Here is a 15761-nt window from a genome sequence, read left to right on the forward strand (position 1 = left end):
TGCAAGAATGCAGCATACAGACAAAAAAGTTAACAAAAAAGTATGATGTTAAAACCAATTCAGTATCCTCCATGGGGCAACTCCCAGCACACAATACCCCACAAGGGCAGCTGAGATAACTCACGCTTCATAGCACATAAACACCACATAATGGGCCAGTGCTGTTTGATACAAAGCTTTCATAACCCTAAATTGAAATAACCTTATGTGGTATGATTTGATTTGACACAAAAATAACTTAACAGAACATTCTCTCATTAAACCTACCTACAATCTAGATTTTGCTTTGTTTAAAGTTTAAATTAATGTTTGCTTAACATTAATAATGTTCCTGTTCCTTAACGTTTTTACACACACACACACACACACACACACACACACTTATTTTTATATATACACATATACACACGCACATAAAGGAAAATCATTTACAAAATAGATAGATAGATAGATAGATAGCTAACCAGATAGATAGAAAGAGTGAATGAGACTGAAAGAGAGGGGAATCATGAATATATTACAGTGGTAGTAGATACTGTGTAGTCATAGATTAACCTCACTTTCCATTGAAAAGGCATTCTTAGATTTAGCAAGTAGTGAGCTAAGTTCCTGCTTGCCAATTTCTGCTAATAGCCTTTTTAATAGGAAGGTGTGACAGTTGGGTTTTAACTTTTTAGCTTCTATTGGAAACTTTGCTCAGGCCTACAACGAAAATCACTAAAACCGAAACATACTTTCCTTTCCTTGGTGCATATCTTCAATTTAAAATTACAATGAAGAAAATCGTGAATCGACTTAATCACATTTGAATAGTTTGAATAGTTTCTCAAATGTTATTGGCTGAGGAAAGGGATTTATATTTTTTGGCAACCATCTTAAAATCTTAAAATATGCAGTTTCTTTCAAAAACGGAGTTCCGTGCTGTGGAAAAAGTTCCCTCAACTATGAGGTGGAATTATTTGAGTTGATGGACCTCAGGTGAGTGTTGGGAGGCAGCCAGAGTTGTGGAAAATACCCCCAAAAAAGCAAAAGAAAAGGGTTTGGATAATAATATTGCGTTTTTAATGAAAATCAACATATTGGAGCTGGAATTTTTGTTAACAACATAAGAGGCACCGTTTTATGCAGGACTTCATCCTGAAATAATTGTCCCATTAAGAAAATAGGGAAAAACTTGCTGTTCACATTCAAACAAAGTGCCTAGCAGTGTTTAGATGCCTACGTTGGTATCTGTTGTAGCAGATTGCAGGTCACGGAGGTTGGGATGTCCTCCATGACCTGCATTCTACTATAACATTCTCCACTGGATCACAGTGACTAGTACAAAAATGCTGATTTCCTCAATCGGCATTTTTGCCAATGGACCTTCTGGGACAATTATAGCGTATTGTTAACTTTATACCACTACTGGAGGATACTCCAATACTGAATTTGACTTCCGCCCGGGACTCTTTTCCCAACTACAGTCCTGGAACCAGCCATAACCTTAAAGACCAGCAACAAGCCTGAGCTCATTACCAGCACAATTTTACCACAAATTAAATGCCTTGAAGAAGCCCCAGGCCTCTGAAACACGTGTTTACTAGTTCTTTTTTTTTTTTTTTTTACTCTTTTGTACATAACTTCAACACTAAAGGAGATGCTCCTGTAGCAAATTTGTGAACTGAAATAATACACTATCTGTCTACATTTCAAACCTGCACATGAAGAGATCTATATATCTCTACATTTACAATCCTATTATCATCAAAACAGCTAACTGGAGTAACTCGAAATCGTGCCCTCACCATGTGCTGTTTGACCCACACTTACACTTAACTTTAGCATCACCTTAACCTTCAGTCTTTTCAGTGAATTTCACAGTTTAAAAAAAATATAAAGTAAGATATTATTACCACATCTTATTATAAGTTTAACCTTAGAACCTTTGTTTCTTTTCAGGAAAAAAAACATATACATCTTTGTGTGTATGTATGTATACATATATGTGTGTGTATATATCTGTATGTATATGTATATGTGTTGGTGTAGTCTCCATACATCCATTTTATGCATATATGATAGAAAAGTGTGAGGGTATGTGGGAGATGGAAGGAAAGAAGGGGAGAGAGAACACAGAGAAAGAAATAAAATAGGGACAGAAAGGCAAAGCCAAACAGAGAGCTATAGAGAGTGAGAAAAGAGAAAGGAAGAGAGAAAGTGAAAAAGAAGCACAGTGAGGGAAACAGACAAAGACGTGAGAGATAGTAAAAATATTAAGAGGAAGTTGAAGGGAGAGATCTAGAAGAGGGAACATAGAGAACATAGAGAGACAGAGAAACAAAGACTGTCAGAGAGAGAAAGAGAGCGGGACATTATGACTTACAGTGGAAGGGGATCATTGGCAGTATTTTACGACAATGTCAGGGTCAGTGGAAGTGACATGAACCCTTTGTACATAGACTACCGAGTGGGACATCTCTCTGCCACGATGCATTTTACATTGTGGGCGATTCTTGCACTGCTGCACATGTCTTTTTTGTAATAATTAGGTTTCTGTGCCATTCACCAGTGCTGAATAGATGTATGCTGCTTTATAAGTGACAATGGGCCAGATGTAGCAAGCAGTTTTGCCCATTCTGTGTCTATGGGAAAATGTGTTCGTACATATGGCCCAATATGTTCCCTTAAGACCCGGGTTGGGAATTTCGAGGGGGGCTGCCAGGCACGGAAGGGATGTCAAAGGGACCACCGAATACTTACATCTTCATAAGGGAGCCACAGTCCAATGGAATGAGGATATTCAGTGAGGTTGAACTGAAGTAGGACACAAAATATTTGATCTCGTATTCAAAAAGTGATGACCATTCTGTTTCGTCGTAGGTGATTAGCTCATCTTCAATAATCAGCAGGTACTTATCTACGAAATATTCGCCAATGTCCGAGCTTATTGTCACCGGCTTTAAGGGCTGTGGTAAAAGAAAAAACAGACACTCAGATGGATGCCGTTGGTCCCTTCCCATATATGGCTGTCATGCCAGGATGGGGAGTTACAAGCTGAATCATGATGACTAATAATGAGAAAATACTGCACCCCGACACTCCCCACAGGAAATTTCACCAGCCCAAATCAGGCAAAATGTGCCAGTGTTTAAGGAACGCAAATTAGGAAAAACAGCAGGAATTGTGTCCAGAAACATTGATTTCCACAGTAATTCCTCATTCCTCCAGGTGTCCCCATCCCTTGAAAACTGCAATTTTTCTGCTACGTTTAAGAAACAATACCCATGGTATAGTTTATTGTGGAAGGGGGAATACCGATGTGGTGTCCCGCATTATCTTGGAAGGAGAGCCTTATGTCAGTGTAGGTTAGTTAGCATCTTACTCCGATATTGTAGTACATTTCAAAGGGGACACAGTACCAAACTGAGCACAGACAAGGAATGCTGGACCTTGCCGGGGATCCACATTCTCATTAAAAGAGGATTTTCTGACTGCTTGTGTCACTAGTTGAAAAATTACTATTGGAACCTTCTCTGATAATTTGAATTTCATAGTTTTTGGCTTATGGAAATTCAAGATACTGGAGCTACTACCTAAGGCGACCACTCTTGGGTTCTTAACACTCAAAGCACCTAAAATGCTGGTAAATCATTAACTTTAGTACACTTCTCAATTTAACCACAAAAGTAGCTCCTCAACAGATATCATCCATGCAAAATACGATCTGGATCTACAAAGTGAATGTGCCTCTGTTGGGCAACCTTTACTTCCAGTGATAAGTATAAAACCTGTTCAACTTACCTGGGAAGACACTGTAGCTGTGAAACTTTCCATGCAGGATTTAACCTCAGTCACATCGATATTTTCAAAGTATTGAAAGATCTGCTTTGTTTCGGTCATGCTGGTCAGTGCTGTTGAGTAGACGAGCACATCGCTGACCTGGTCCACCGTCAGACTGGTCAACACTTCGCCTTCGAACTGAGAAGAAGCACAAGGTAAGACCCACAGGGCGGAACATCAAACTCCTGACACAGAGACATCATTTCACATGTTTTGCTGTTTTACACAAAGGTCGTTTAATTAAGCACACAGCTTGCAAAAAATTTTCCTCATCAAACTGAGATTCATATCGCCTTCCAAAATGTTTTGGCTGTTATTCTGGAAATAAAAAGTTTTTATACTGTTTCTAAAAGATAGATACATTTGGAATGTTTGTGTCATTGGGAAAAAATCCATGGATGTCTATCCACTACAGAGAAAAGCTCCTACTCCTGTCAAGCATCCGCTCCTTTTTGGAACGGCCATCTTTTGGAAATAGGTGAACTTCAACTTTTTGCAGGGGTATTCTGGGCAAAAGAATTTTGCAAAAAGTGGGGACCTTGTTGATTGTTTTCTCTTTCCACTATGCATATATTCAGTTCTGTTCACTCTGCTTTTGTGAGTCGTTGAAGGCAGTGTGGTGCTGAACTGACGTTGCCATTCAGTTTGGGCAACTCCACAGTTAAATCATTTTGTCTTAATCTATTCTAGATGGAACTGTGGACAACACCACTTGTATTCTGTGAGTGAGTTTTAAAAGATGGAAGCATCCTTTTGGTATCTGAAGGTGATAGAAATTGTTATTTACAGTGTTTGCTCCTATATTCAAATGTTCGTCCGACATTCCTTTCGACTACTACAAAAGTTTCTCTCTCCCTTGGATTTGGCTTGATTCAGGTGTATACACATCTCTCAATTCTAGGAGTGGAGAGAAGGAAGGTCTATTCTTCTATGACATTGGTTGAATTCTGAATTCAATGGACGTCATCAGCAAATTAGTAAAATTGTTTTATCAGTGGGACTATGGAAATACTTAACAACATCTCCTCCAGGCACACATTCACTCTAATTTGTAGAACCTCTTTGTCTGCCTTGGTTTTAGGTTCACCCATGGAATAAGTCTCCCAGTGCTAGAGAGCCCCTAACCAAGCCCCTTGCACGTCTTTCTTTTGGATGTCATCCAATCTCATGAATGTAGGCCCAGCTTTTTTAGACATAGACAATACACTTTTTATTAATAGGTATGCCTGATGTTTCAGCCCACACAGTCATACCCACACTCCTTTTCTCATCTGCTTAGTCGGATGCCCACCAAGGTAGAGAGAGCCTCTGTTCTATCCCATAATCTTTGGTTAAATATATAGCATCTCATAGGCAGTGTTTCTACAGATAGGGCCCGGAAGTATTCTGGACTATCAGAGGAGGGTAGAACATGTACTTTTTAACTTGAGCGTAAAATGGTAACAGCTTGGATGGTGAATAGCTATTATACATTGGAATTTAAATGAAAACATGGATTTTGATAGAAGCAGACTAAAACAGACCATCTCTATGCTACTTTCCAGGGTAGTGTTCTGTTGCTAATAGCTGATAAACTCCCACAGTCTAAGTTGAATATCTGACGTTGTCTAAAATGAAGTAATAGTAACTTCACCTGATAAAACTCCTTGGTAAGTAGTCAGTAGCAGCTGGTGGCAGGGAAAAGTACTGGGGCAGCACAGGGGTTGTCAGGGAAAGTTGTGGGGGAGCAATAATAAAACAACAAAAAAACGTACCTGCGACTCTTCTGCTGTGCACAGGCTGATGCTCCCAGACTCTCCTACGGCCAATCCAGATGCTGCTCTCATGCAGATAATAACCATGAGAGCAGCATCGGGATTGGGGGTAGCAGGCTGGTTTTGTGTTCCATTGGGGACTGGGAGCGTGTGCCTGCTGTTGTTCTCCACCCTGCAATGCAACTGGGTTGATGAGATGTCAGTGCACATATCGGTTTGGCCGTCCTAAGGCAGCCGACCAAACCAACATGCGCACTGACAGCAGCACCCAACACTCCTACACTATTATTCCTATGGCCGGGCCCCAAGATTCGGCTCCTAACAGAAAATAAAATGATAATAAAACTGTTATTATAATTTTATTTTTTGTTTGCCTCAGCTGGCAGGGGGGTGAAGATCCTCCGCCATAAAGGAGGAGCCACCGCTGGAACCACCCAATAAACTCTGACATCGACTACACAGCAAGTAGCAAGATGTTTCAGAACATACAATGACATCACAATGCAGTTAACTTGTAGGTAAAATCACACAATTTGTGAAGTGTCATCAGTGAGACAAATATTTAAGTTAAAAAAAACATACCACATTGAATTGTGGATTGAAAGTCTTCAGCTCTAAGTATGTTGCTTTGCTGGAGAAACTGCCAAGGGATTTTTGTAACCAATCCAAGGAAGTCATATTAACAGAGCAACTGACACCTAAAAGCAAAAACAAAAAACAATTAAAAATAGGCCATTATTAATCTGTGATGAGACTAATGTTTACCGTGTAGTAACACATGTTACTGCAGTTTACAACAAGTAACTTATGAAAAAGCATGAAACAGAATGTAAAGAGTTTGCCTGTTGGATATTTGCCTGGTACCAAAGGTCCCCATTCTCGTAGATATTTACTGAGCAGATACATTTATTGATAATTGTATTTATTTGTGTATTTATATTTATATTAAGAATTTCTTTTTTCCAAACAATTTATCCGTTATTTTGAATAGAAATGAATTCATTACAAAGACAAGTGCTGCAAGTCTAAAGCATCACTGATTAGATCTGAATTTGTCCAGAAAATTATAGCTACACATTCCTAAGACGGACACCTGCAGAAGGCCGGGAGCACCAGATTCAGGTGTAAGGAAGACTACCAGAGTCAACAAACAGGGAATAGCATGCATGGATGAAACCTGTGTCTGCTGTTGATAGAGGAACTTCTGAAGAAGGTTTCAGATGGCAAAGTGAGAAGTGCTTGTTGGAATTAATTGGTAGTTAAAATGCCACTGAGAATTTGTTCCAGAATTCCTAAGCTACCCCATAAGAGGCTGCCCCTGGACTGTTATTGTGGCTAGGTGACATCCAGCATCAACTCCGGCCGTGACAAAACAAAAGCCACTTATACTCTTTATACCATGCAGCAGCACCTAGTAAGGTGGCGGATACCATTTTCTCCAGATCCGCGTCTGCCTAAAATTGCAAACAAAATCAAACAGAAGACAGTGATTTCACAGTGGTCCATTCACCACATCATCTATTTAGTGGCTCGCCAAGGAGCCAAGAAGAGAGTCATAAGGACCACTATCATCCACCCTATGCAGTATAAAGCACAAAAAAAATGGATTAGGCAAACATTGACATCTCAGTCAGATCAGATCTGCTATGCTAGGAGCAAGGTGAACAGAAGGCTGGAAATACAGCAGTTGTGAGTGTAACTGAGGCTTCAGTGAAACCAATTTCGTTCAATGTTCTGACAAAGAGGAGCAGTTGGTGTTTCTCCCATGCTACCAGTCTGTATTGAGATCTGGGTAATTTGACCTGCAATGCTACTTTCAGATTTTGCACAGGCTGATGAATTAAACAATGAGGCAATGCTCTTTGAATAGGTGGATGCCCATGCCATACGCTTGGTGCCTGTATTCTGGGGTAAAGTTGAAGATCACAGGCAGAGGATTAGCCACATTGAAATTTGTTTGGTGAACACAACTGGAACCATTATAGGCACATAAGGCCTCATTATGAGTCTGGCAGACTTCAGACTGCCAGACCCACGGTGGCGGTCGGACCACCGCGGTCGTGGTGATCCGACTGCCACATTATGAATGCCACAGTATGACCGCCAGGCTGCCACCAGCTGGCAGCCTGGCGGTGTCGGCGGTTGGAATCCACCAGGGCAGCGCTGCTTATGAGTACCCGTACCGCCAGCCTTTCGCCATGAAAAGGCTAGCGGAATGAAGGTGTCGGGGGCCCCTGGGGACCCCTGCACTGCCCATGCACAGCCCTGTCGCGCATTCCACTGCCCGAATTGCGAGCAGTGGAATGCGCAATGGGTGCTGCTGCACCCACTGCACCGCCACATTGGCGCAGGCTCCATTAGGAGCCGGCGTCAATGTTAAGGCCCTGTTCATTGCAGGGACGGCAGGCAGAAACGTGGAGAACTCTTAATAGGGCCGGCCGTGTTCAGTCCGCACATGCGGCCCAATGGAGGCATGAGTTGAGGCCGCCAGCCAAACTCGTAATGAGGCCCATAATGTGTTAGTCAGGAAAACTCAGTTGGTCTGGGAATGTTTTCTCATTATCTCGAAATTAAGGCAATATAAAGTGTCCTTTAGTACTGGCCTTTCACAAGAGGCCATTAGATGCATAAGACCAGTTTTCAAAATCAGGGCCAAATCCAAGTCTTTTCCATGTAACCTATGTCTTTAGTTCCGATTCAAAGGACTTTGTAAGCTATGATCCATGATTCTTATATTTCCAAGGGCCTTTCATCATTATTCTACTTGTGGATGAACAGAACATTTTGTGACCTTCCATAAATTATGTCCTGTGTTTTCTTCTATTACATTCTGAGACGTTCTTCCTGCAGCCTATATAGAGAAGTGTCTAATTACATTGCATTACCTAAGGAAAGACTTAGGAAGAAACTTGTCTGTGCATGATTATTTGCTGGCTTGTGATTGCATATTTTTGGAAAGTTTGCATTATGCTTGTTATGTGAGTTTCCCCAAATAACAACATTGTATAGTGGAAGTATGGGAACAATGCAAACTATTAGAAGGAAAGCGGCTATTGTGCATGGCAGTTGTGTTTTTACACTATTTTTGTTAGCTCATAATGCATGAACATTTCCTTGAATATCAATGCAAGGACACAGGTTGTGCTACAATAAAGTGCTAAATCCTGGTTTTGCTCTTTACATAATTTCAGGAAATGATTTTGTAATTTCATGTAATTACCCAAAGCAGAATATGCAGATTTTGCACATCCATAATTAGAAGACGTAAGAGGCATGTTTCTCCTGGTGGATCATACAATATGAAAGAAATATGTCTTGATTTTCTGACTTTATGCTTGGTGGCTGAATTGGGTGGCGTGAGTTGTATGTGCTGTAAATTTCACATTGAGGTGGGAGGAAATAGGAGGTTCAGTCAAAGAGAATGATTACATAAATGTTATTAAAGATGATGAACATTTCTAGCTGAAGATTTGCATTACTTCTGATAGGTCATGTTTTTGGGATATATGGATCTTACTAATATGCGCGGAAGTGACTACATGCAATCAGTGTTGTTTTTTTACTAGCCATTTGTCCAAAGTGGTCAAGAATCTCTGTCCTACTCCATCTTATGACTCTCTCAAATTGATAATCTTGAAAGCAATTCAAACGTTAATCCCTCTTCTGTTCCTCGGGGAATCCAAAAGAAGACCTCTGCATCTCTCCTGGAAGAAATTGGCATTTACTCTTAGTAAAATTCTACAATCCTTCTGATGGATTATTTTCCCAGCACCCAGCAAAGCCTATGCTAGTGTAGGTCACTCTATTGTAATGGGCTAATTAGCAAAAGAAAACACAGTCAGGATCTTCCTAGATGACCCTACTTTTAGCACTAGAGACATTTATTCATATAGTCACTGAAGGCATGAAAGGTTGATGACACTCAGGCTCTAATGGTCTTGACCAGAAACGACACCTGGGTAAACAGCATTAGAACAGTTACACTAAACAAAGTGACCAGCGGCACCATTACCACAGCATTGGGTCCAATGTAATGATTGGGATGGCAATGCCTGTGTTTGGTCCACCGTCAGAAACACCTCCTTTCTCACTATCTAAATGAGGTGGGGGGAAGAGAGAGAAGGGTAGATGTTCCATCACTCCTAGAGCTTAGCCCTTTATCTTTGTGGAGCAGAACGATTAGGCTTAGGCACCTGCCTAGCAACCATTTCAAATTGTGTTAGATATTTACCTTGATCTCCATCTGGCTGACTCAGGTATTTCTTTATGAATTGAAACACGTCTTTAATGTTCTCTTCTTTAATTTCAGGGAACTTCATGTTGATCGCAGCAATCCTGGAACAGAGAAAAAGCAGGCAAAGGCAGGGATTGATCTAGTGTACATTAAATTATGAATCCTTGCTAAAGAGCTCAGCCAGAGGCATAGGGCTAGCCAAATGTGGTAATGAAAAAATACAGCTGAAAAAATCCCCAACATTATTCAACTAACGGCATCACTCCCGCTTACACATGGCGACAAGTAGAACCTGTGCACCACTTACATAGGGTTACATTGTGAATGTTCCTACATAGGTTGTTTTGGACAGGTATAGGCTGTGAGCCAGGTGCTTTATGGGTTCATACCAAACAAGACCCTCACACTTTTCTGGGCAGAGTCTTAAACTGACGACCCAGAGAGATGTGTCTTACCCAATCTAAACATTCTAATACCGCTCACTCTCTCATCATCCCCCTGTGCATCCTATAGTAGCTTACTTTCCAAATATGAAAATAGGTTGGGCTACATCAAATTGCCAAATCCAGAGGGTGGAACATTAAAAAAAGACAATATCTGAAGATTACTCACAGTGCTTCATATTTTTCGCAAGAGATCGTGAGAGGAACTTGGTCCAGAATGGTGCTGTTGATGCTCTCGATTACCAGATCAAATCTTTCAAACCACTGGGTGAATTCAGTTACTTGCATGTCCTTATATGTAGTCTGAATTTCGTCTGTGGTCCGTATGAACATTGTGTATTTCACGTCATAGGTTATGTTTATGTTCAGCTAAATGGGCACAAAGACATAAGCTTTCCATCAGCAATTGGAAAACACATTTAGTCAACAAGTACAATGTGGGAGACTGAAGAGCTGATGATGGGATGTGGAAAAATGTGTTCTCCATGTTTTGCTTTGAGTTTGAAGCATGTTTTCTTTAAGTGCATCTTGCTATGACTCGTACTGGCCATATGACCATATTATTCAGACATTTACACCCATAAAGGTCAGAGTCCTTCAACTAATGGAAGATCCGCTCCATCACTAGAGCCATCTCCTATTCAATTTTGTATGACCTTCCTATTACTGAATTGGATGTTCTATTTTGATACTGATAAGAGACCTTATTTATTGTTTAAGTGACCAATTCATTGCACTCACAAAGCAATCTGTACGCATAAGTTCAACACAGGGTTGCCAAAATGTTTACCTTATGTGAAGAAATTTCCAAACATGATTAAAAGAATACAGGCTGAGTAAGCATTGTGTGTGGAAACAACACTTTTGAATGCAGAAATTCTCCAAAGTGTGTCGTAATTTCCACATTTGATAATGCAAAGTTAGAAGTGAGTTAGTAGGCATTCCTGTAAGGCCTTACCCGCAGTACAAGATGAATACCACAAACTTAGTCACATGTATGAATCCGAAGTAGCAAGAGTGGGAAATGTACATAGGAGATCCATCTGTCCTAATCTGCAGACCACCATTCATCGTCTGTCCCTCAGTAGAGATTTTAGGCCTTTGTATTTACCTCACTACAGTCCAGCTACAGTGTGCCTCCTCTGTGACAGAGGCCTGCCATAGGTGGTATAAGCAGTAGCCAGTCTTAAAACATGACTTGTAAATTTGGCCTAAATGTGGAAAGTGAGGCAGAAGTTATAACCAGATATATCCCACCCACATGCTTTGTTCAGCCAGAGAGTTGTGTGAATTTGGACTTGGAGTACAGAGTAAGTACACAGTGGTACATGGATGTTTTGGGCTATTCAATGAGGCGAACAAATCTGTAAAGTAGGTACACAAAGATGTAAGGGTATGTGAAATTGCACCCTGGTCATCATCTGTCACCAGCTCTCATATGAATGATGTTAGTTTCAAGAATTCCTCTAAGCCAAATGTAACTTTCCACACATAATATTCCTAATCCCAGGCTGACTAGGTCCCCTGAGTCTCTGCTTGTCCATTATTCCTGGCTCCATTGAAAAGAAAGATAATGGAACTCAGAAGATTATATTATTTTTTCTACTCTTCCACAGATTTGTATGGGCTCCATAGATATCCATTTTCACGAAGACCACACACAGTTCTTTCTTAATACATTTTGTTGATAATTTCTCCATTGTATATCCCTGTCTTTAGTTTTACTAGTTTTATCAAGCTTTGTCTGGAACCTAAGTTATTTTCCCATTGCATTCTTGCTGATTCCTGCTTTCCCTAACACCTCTAGCAGGTAGAAGCCTTGAGCTCTGCCCAGCTATCTAAGTGGAGAGCCATAGTCTATCTCAAAAAGCCTTTCACCTCCAGTGTGATATTTAGAGTGCTTTCCATGCAGAGTTAAACTGCACTAAGGGTCTAGCCAAATTTCCACCTATTCTCATTTAGCTACTTCCTCACAATACATGTGCAGTACATGTGCACCTTAGGTCATGCAAGAGTGCACGGATACACATATATGCTGCTGACAGTGAAGATGGTTACACAAAGTATAAAAGAAATAGTGATCGAGTTATGGAGACTCACGTTTCATACAGAGAAGCCTTTACATCTCTGTGTTCCTACTTTACAGACATTCACCACATTTACACTGCTCCATACATCCATATCCCACTGTGTAATCGCTTTCTTGTGTCTCGTCTCTCCACTGGATCCCATTCAAAGCCTGGACCCAGCTGAAAACAGCCTTCACAAGGCACAAAGCCCTACACCAGATGAACCCAAGAACGTTGCACAAACCCTCATGATCTCAGGAAGCAGCCACTCCTTTGGATTATCAGTTCACTCCTGCTGTAATGTCTGAGATCCCCACTCTGCTCCCCCCAAAAAAGGGGAAAAAAACTACACTTGCACCTTCACCGGATCCGCCCAAGGATGTGGAACTCTCTCCGTGTGGAGATTCAGGCCCTTATTACGAGTCTGGCGGTCCTGGGACTGCCAGACTCACAGTGTCGGTCTGGCCTCCACATTATGACCGTGGCAGAGTCACCATGGTACGACCACCGGCGCCAGCAGGTTGCCCCCGGTCGACAGCCTGCCTATAACGGCAGTCTTAATCCGCCAGGGCAGCGCTGCAAGCAGCACTGGCCTGGGGATTACGTGTCCCCTCTCTGCCGGCTTTTGCATGGCAGTGCTAGGGCCCCCATGGACAGCCCCATCGTGCTTTTCACTGTCTAAATTACAGGCAGTGAAAAGCGCAGTGGGTGCTGTAGCACTGACGCACCTCAACATTGCCTTCGGCTCAATTACAAGTCGGCGTCAATGTTGTGGCCTGTTTCCTGCTGGGCTAGTCCACAGAAATGCTGTTTTTACCCGCTGGCCCAGCGGGAAACTCATAATAGGGAGAGCTGGTAGAAAACCGGAATGGCGGTTTTCCATCCTAAATACTTTGACGGGAGGCAAATGAGGGCCCCAGTCTTTCCCATCGACCTTCACTTTCAAGAAAGAGGTCAAAACAATTCTACTAAACAGGTCCCTAACATAAGAATCCAGAAAAGGGAGACTAAAGTACAGACCAAACTCGCAGCTCTCTCACCGAGACACAGTTATCAGCAGACTCATTCATTAGGGGAGAGAAACACTGAAGTGAACTTCAGGAGTTGATGCTCTTTTCAGTTTGATGGTGAATACATGGCATATGTGACAGGTAAAGCTATGTACAGCGCTTCTATAGCTATGGGTCCCGTTTGCACTTTAGCAAACTCTCAAAATAATTCAAAAGTAGCCATGAAGTGGAATATTGAAGCATGAGGTAGTGATTTGGTGGTAAGCAGGGATACAGTCATGCAAATGTTTAGGACAGTGTACCATATATATAACTGCAATTAGCTTCATGGAAGTCTCTCTGCATTCTCTATTAGTGCAGAGGCAGTGTATTGATTATGGGTGAATAACAGTCACACGCATGGCTTTGTGGTTTGAAAATTAAACATTTGGGCCTCTATTACATACTTTTTGCCCACTTAAATTGAACGTAGATGGGTAAAAAATGTATTTGCAGATGCATATTTAATTGGCATATACTCCTAGGGAAAGCACAGCACACTGGACTATCCATGAATGCGACAGGTAGGGGTATGATTGCGGTGTTCACAAGGGGATGATTGGTAGGTGTCCTTTCAGAAGGTAAAGCAGTGCACACCCACAAAGTCTTAACTTTTGTTTTGTGTGTATTCACAAAACTTTCCAATAGTTTCTACACCTAATGAATGCACTTAGGGTGACCGAACATCTAAAATATGTACGTAATCGTGACAATGTAAAGGTGTAACGTAGTGGTGTAGGTGCATGTAGAGGTTATGCTATTATGTATGAGCGTCTAAAGGAATGTAAAGCAAGCCTCATGTGGTGTATGCACATGTTAAGTTGTTGCGCGATGAGTTATTGCTGTCCCGGCATACATGATGGTGTATGAGTGCTTGCAACATGGGCAATTTGGTGAATATGCAGGAAAATCACAAATATAGTATTGAACGCACACGTAAAATAAGTCAAAGGAGGGGCAGTTTAGGAAGCAAAAAAAAGGTTTATGTGAACATCAGCCTAGAGCACCAGTTGCCCCTTCTTTGCAAAAGGCAGACCTGACTGCACCATGGAGTGGAGTCCTAACTGTCCGGCCTAGGGGTTGCAAGAGCAGGCCAACCGCCTGCCGTGCACAAAATCAGACGAGTGACACATAAGGCTGAGAGAGCCATTAGAAAGAAAGATGGTGGTTAGTATCAATACCAGAACCACAACAAAGAAACACAAACCAAAGTCCCACAGATGAAACCTATACTGAAGGACACAGGAGCTGCTTCCACCAACAGTCAAATGTGTGACCCTCAAAGTTCCCCACACATGTACCAACACTCCAAAATACTGTAGGAACAAAAAAGACATCCTTCTGCCAAAAGATTACCTCGCACGAGAAACAAAAACATTTAGAAAGAGGCCCAACTTAATGTGAAAAAGACAAAAAGGAACAAAGGCCCCACCCGATGTTGTCCCCACCTTGGCCCTTTGCAGTATCAATGCAGGATTATGTGTTTTTTTGTTAAGGCCAAAAAGAGCATTGGTTTCTGACTTCTCCCTTTATTGAAGGCATGCATTACTCTGCAATTGTCAAGTTTAAAGGCATTTGCCACATTCATCGTGTTGGGTAAGGAATCCAACAGCAAAACCTTTTCAGAAAATTTACAAAATGGCAGAGTTTCTTCATCTGTCGCCTCATTCCAACATGATATGTGAAGTGAAAAGAATATATTTGCCCTAGATATGTTGATTCTCTCAGGTACTTTTTCGGTATGGATGTAAGATACTTAGAGAAGATTTCCTTACATATCCACGTGTGAGAAATACACAAGGGAAGCGCTGGCAGATTGAGATGGCTAAAAAGCGGGAGTTTATTTGGCGGGTCTAAATGTGCTGTTAGATGTGCATGCCTTAAAATAGCCGATTTATGTGGTTAGTTAAAAAGCAACGGTGTATTTGGATGGCTTGACCTAGGTGGTAAATCTGGGTGGTTCAAAAACAGTGATATATTTGGATGGCTTAAAATAGGAGAAATAGAAGGATGATTAAAAAGTAGCGATATATTTAGTTTGCTTAAAATGGTTGATATATCTGGATGGCCTAAGAGTAGTTTTACATTAGGATGGCTTAACTTAGGTGATATATCTTGACGGCTTAAAAGCAGTGGTATATTTGGATGGGCTAAAAGTGGCAATATAGTTGAACGTCTAAAAGCAGTGTACCTTGTTCTATTTTGCCCTGATTTTAGCTTAACTGTCACGCCGCAAAATTTTACCAATGTCTGAAAATTGTGAGATGTCATGCTGCAACTAAAAAAACAGTTCTTATCAGTTCCCACTTTTCATATTTTTAAGAAAGGCTTGTTCCAGCAGTGTGGCTCAGTTTGTAAACTGAATACATTTTTACTACAGTGAAATGGTG

General features: G+C 41.3%; 1 protein-coding gene across 2 annotated transcripts in view; it reads right to left on the minus strand.

The window, feature by feature from the left end:
- Window positions 1-15761, minus strand: part of LOC138261133 (uncharacterized) — a 170668-nt gene that overhangs the window by 91986 nt on the left and 62921 nt on the right. For both annotated transcript variants that reach the window (XM_069209809.1, XM_069209808.1), the window contains 5 exons: window positions 10423-10622; window positions 9808-9911; window positions 6159-6274; window positions 3784-3960; window positions 2743-2948 (listed from right to left, as the gene is read on the minus strand). In XM_069209809.1, the coding sequence (XP_069065910.1) occupies window positions 2743-2948; window positions 3784-3960; window positions 6159-6274; window positions 9808-9911; window positions 10423-10622 (803 nt within the window). The remainder of the gene's footprint in view (window positions 1-2742; window positions 2949-3783; window positions 3961-6158; window positions 6275-9807; window positions 9912-10422; window positions 10623-15761) is intronic.

Source organism: Pleurodeles waltl, chromosome 10 (assembly GCF_031143425.1).
Source record: "Pleurodeles waltl isolate 20211129_DDA chromosome 10, aPleWal1.hap1.20221129, whole genome shotgun sequence".
NCBI lineage: Eukaryota > Metazoa > Chordata > Amphibia > Caudata > Salamandridae > Pleurodeles > Pleurodeles waltl.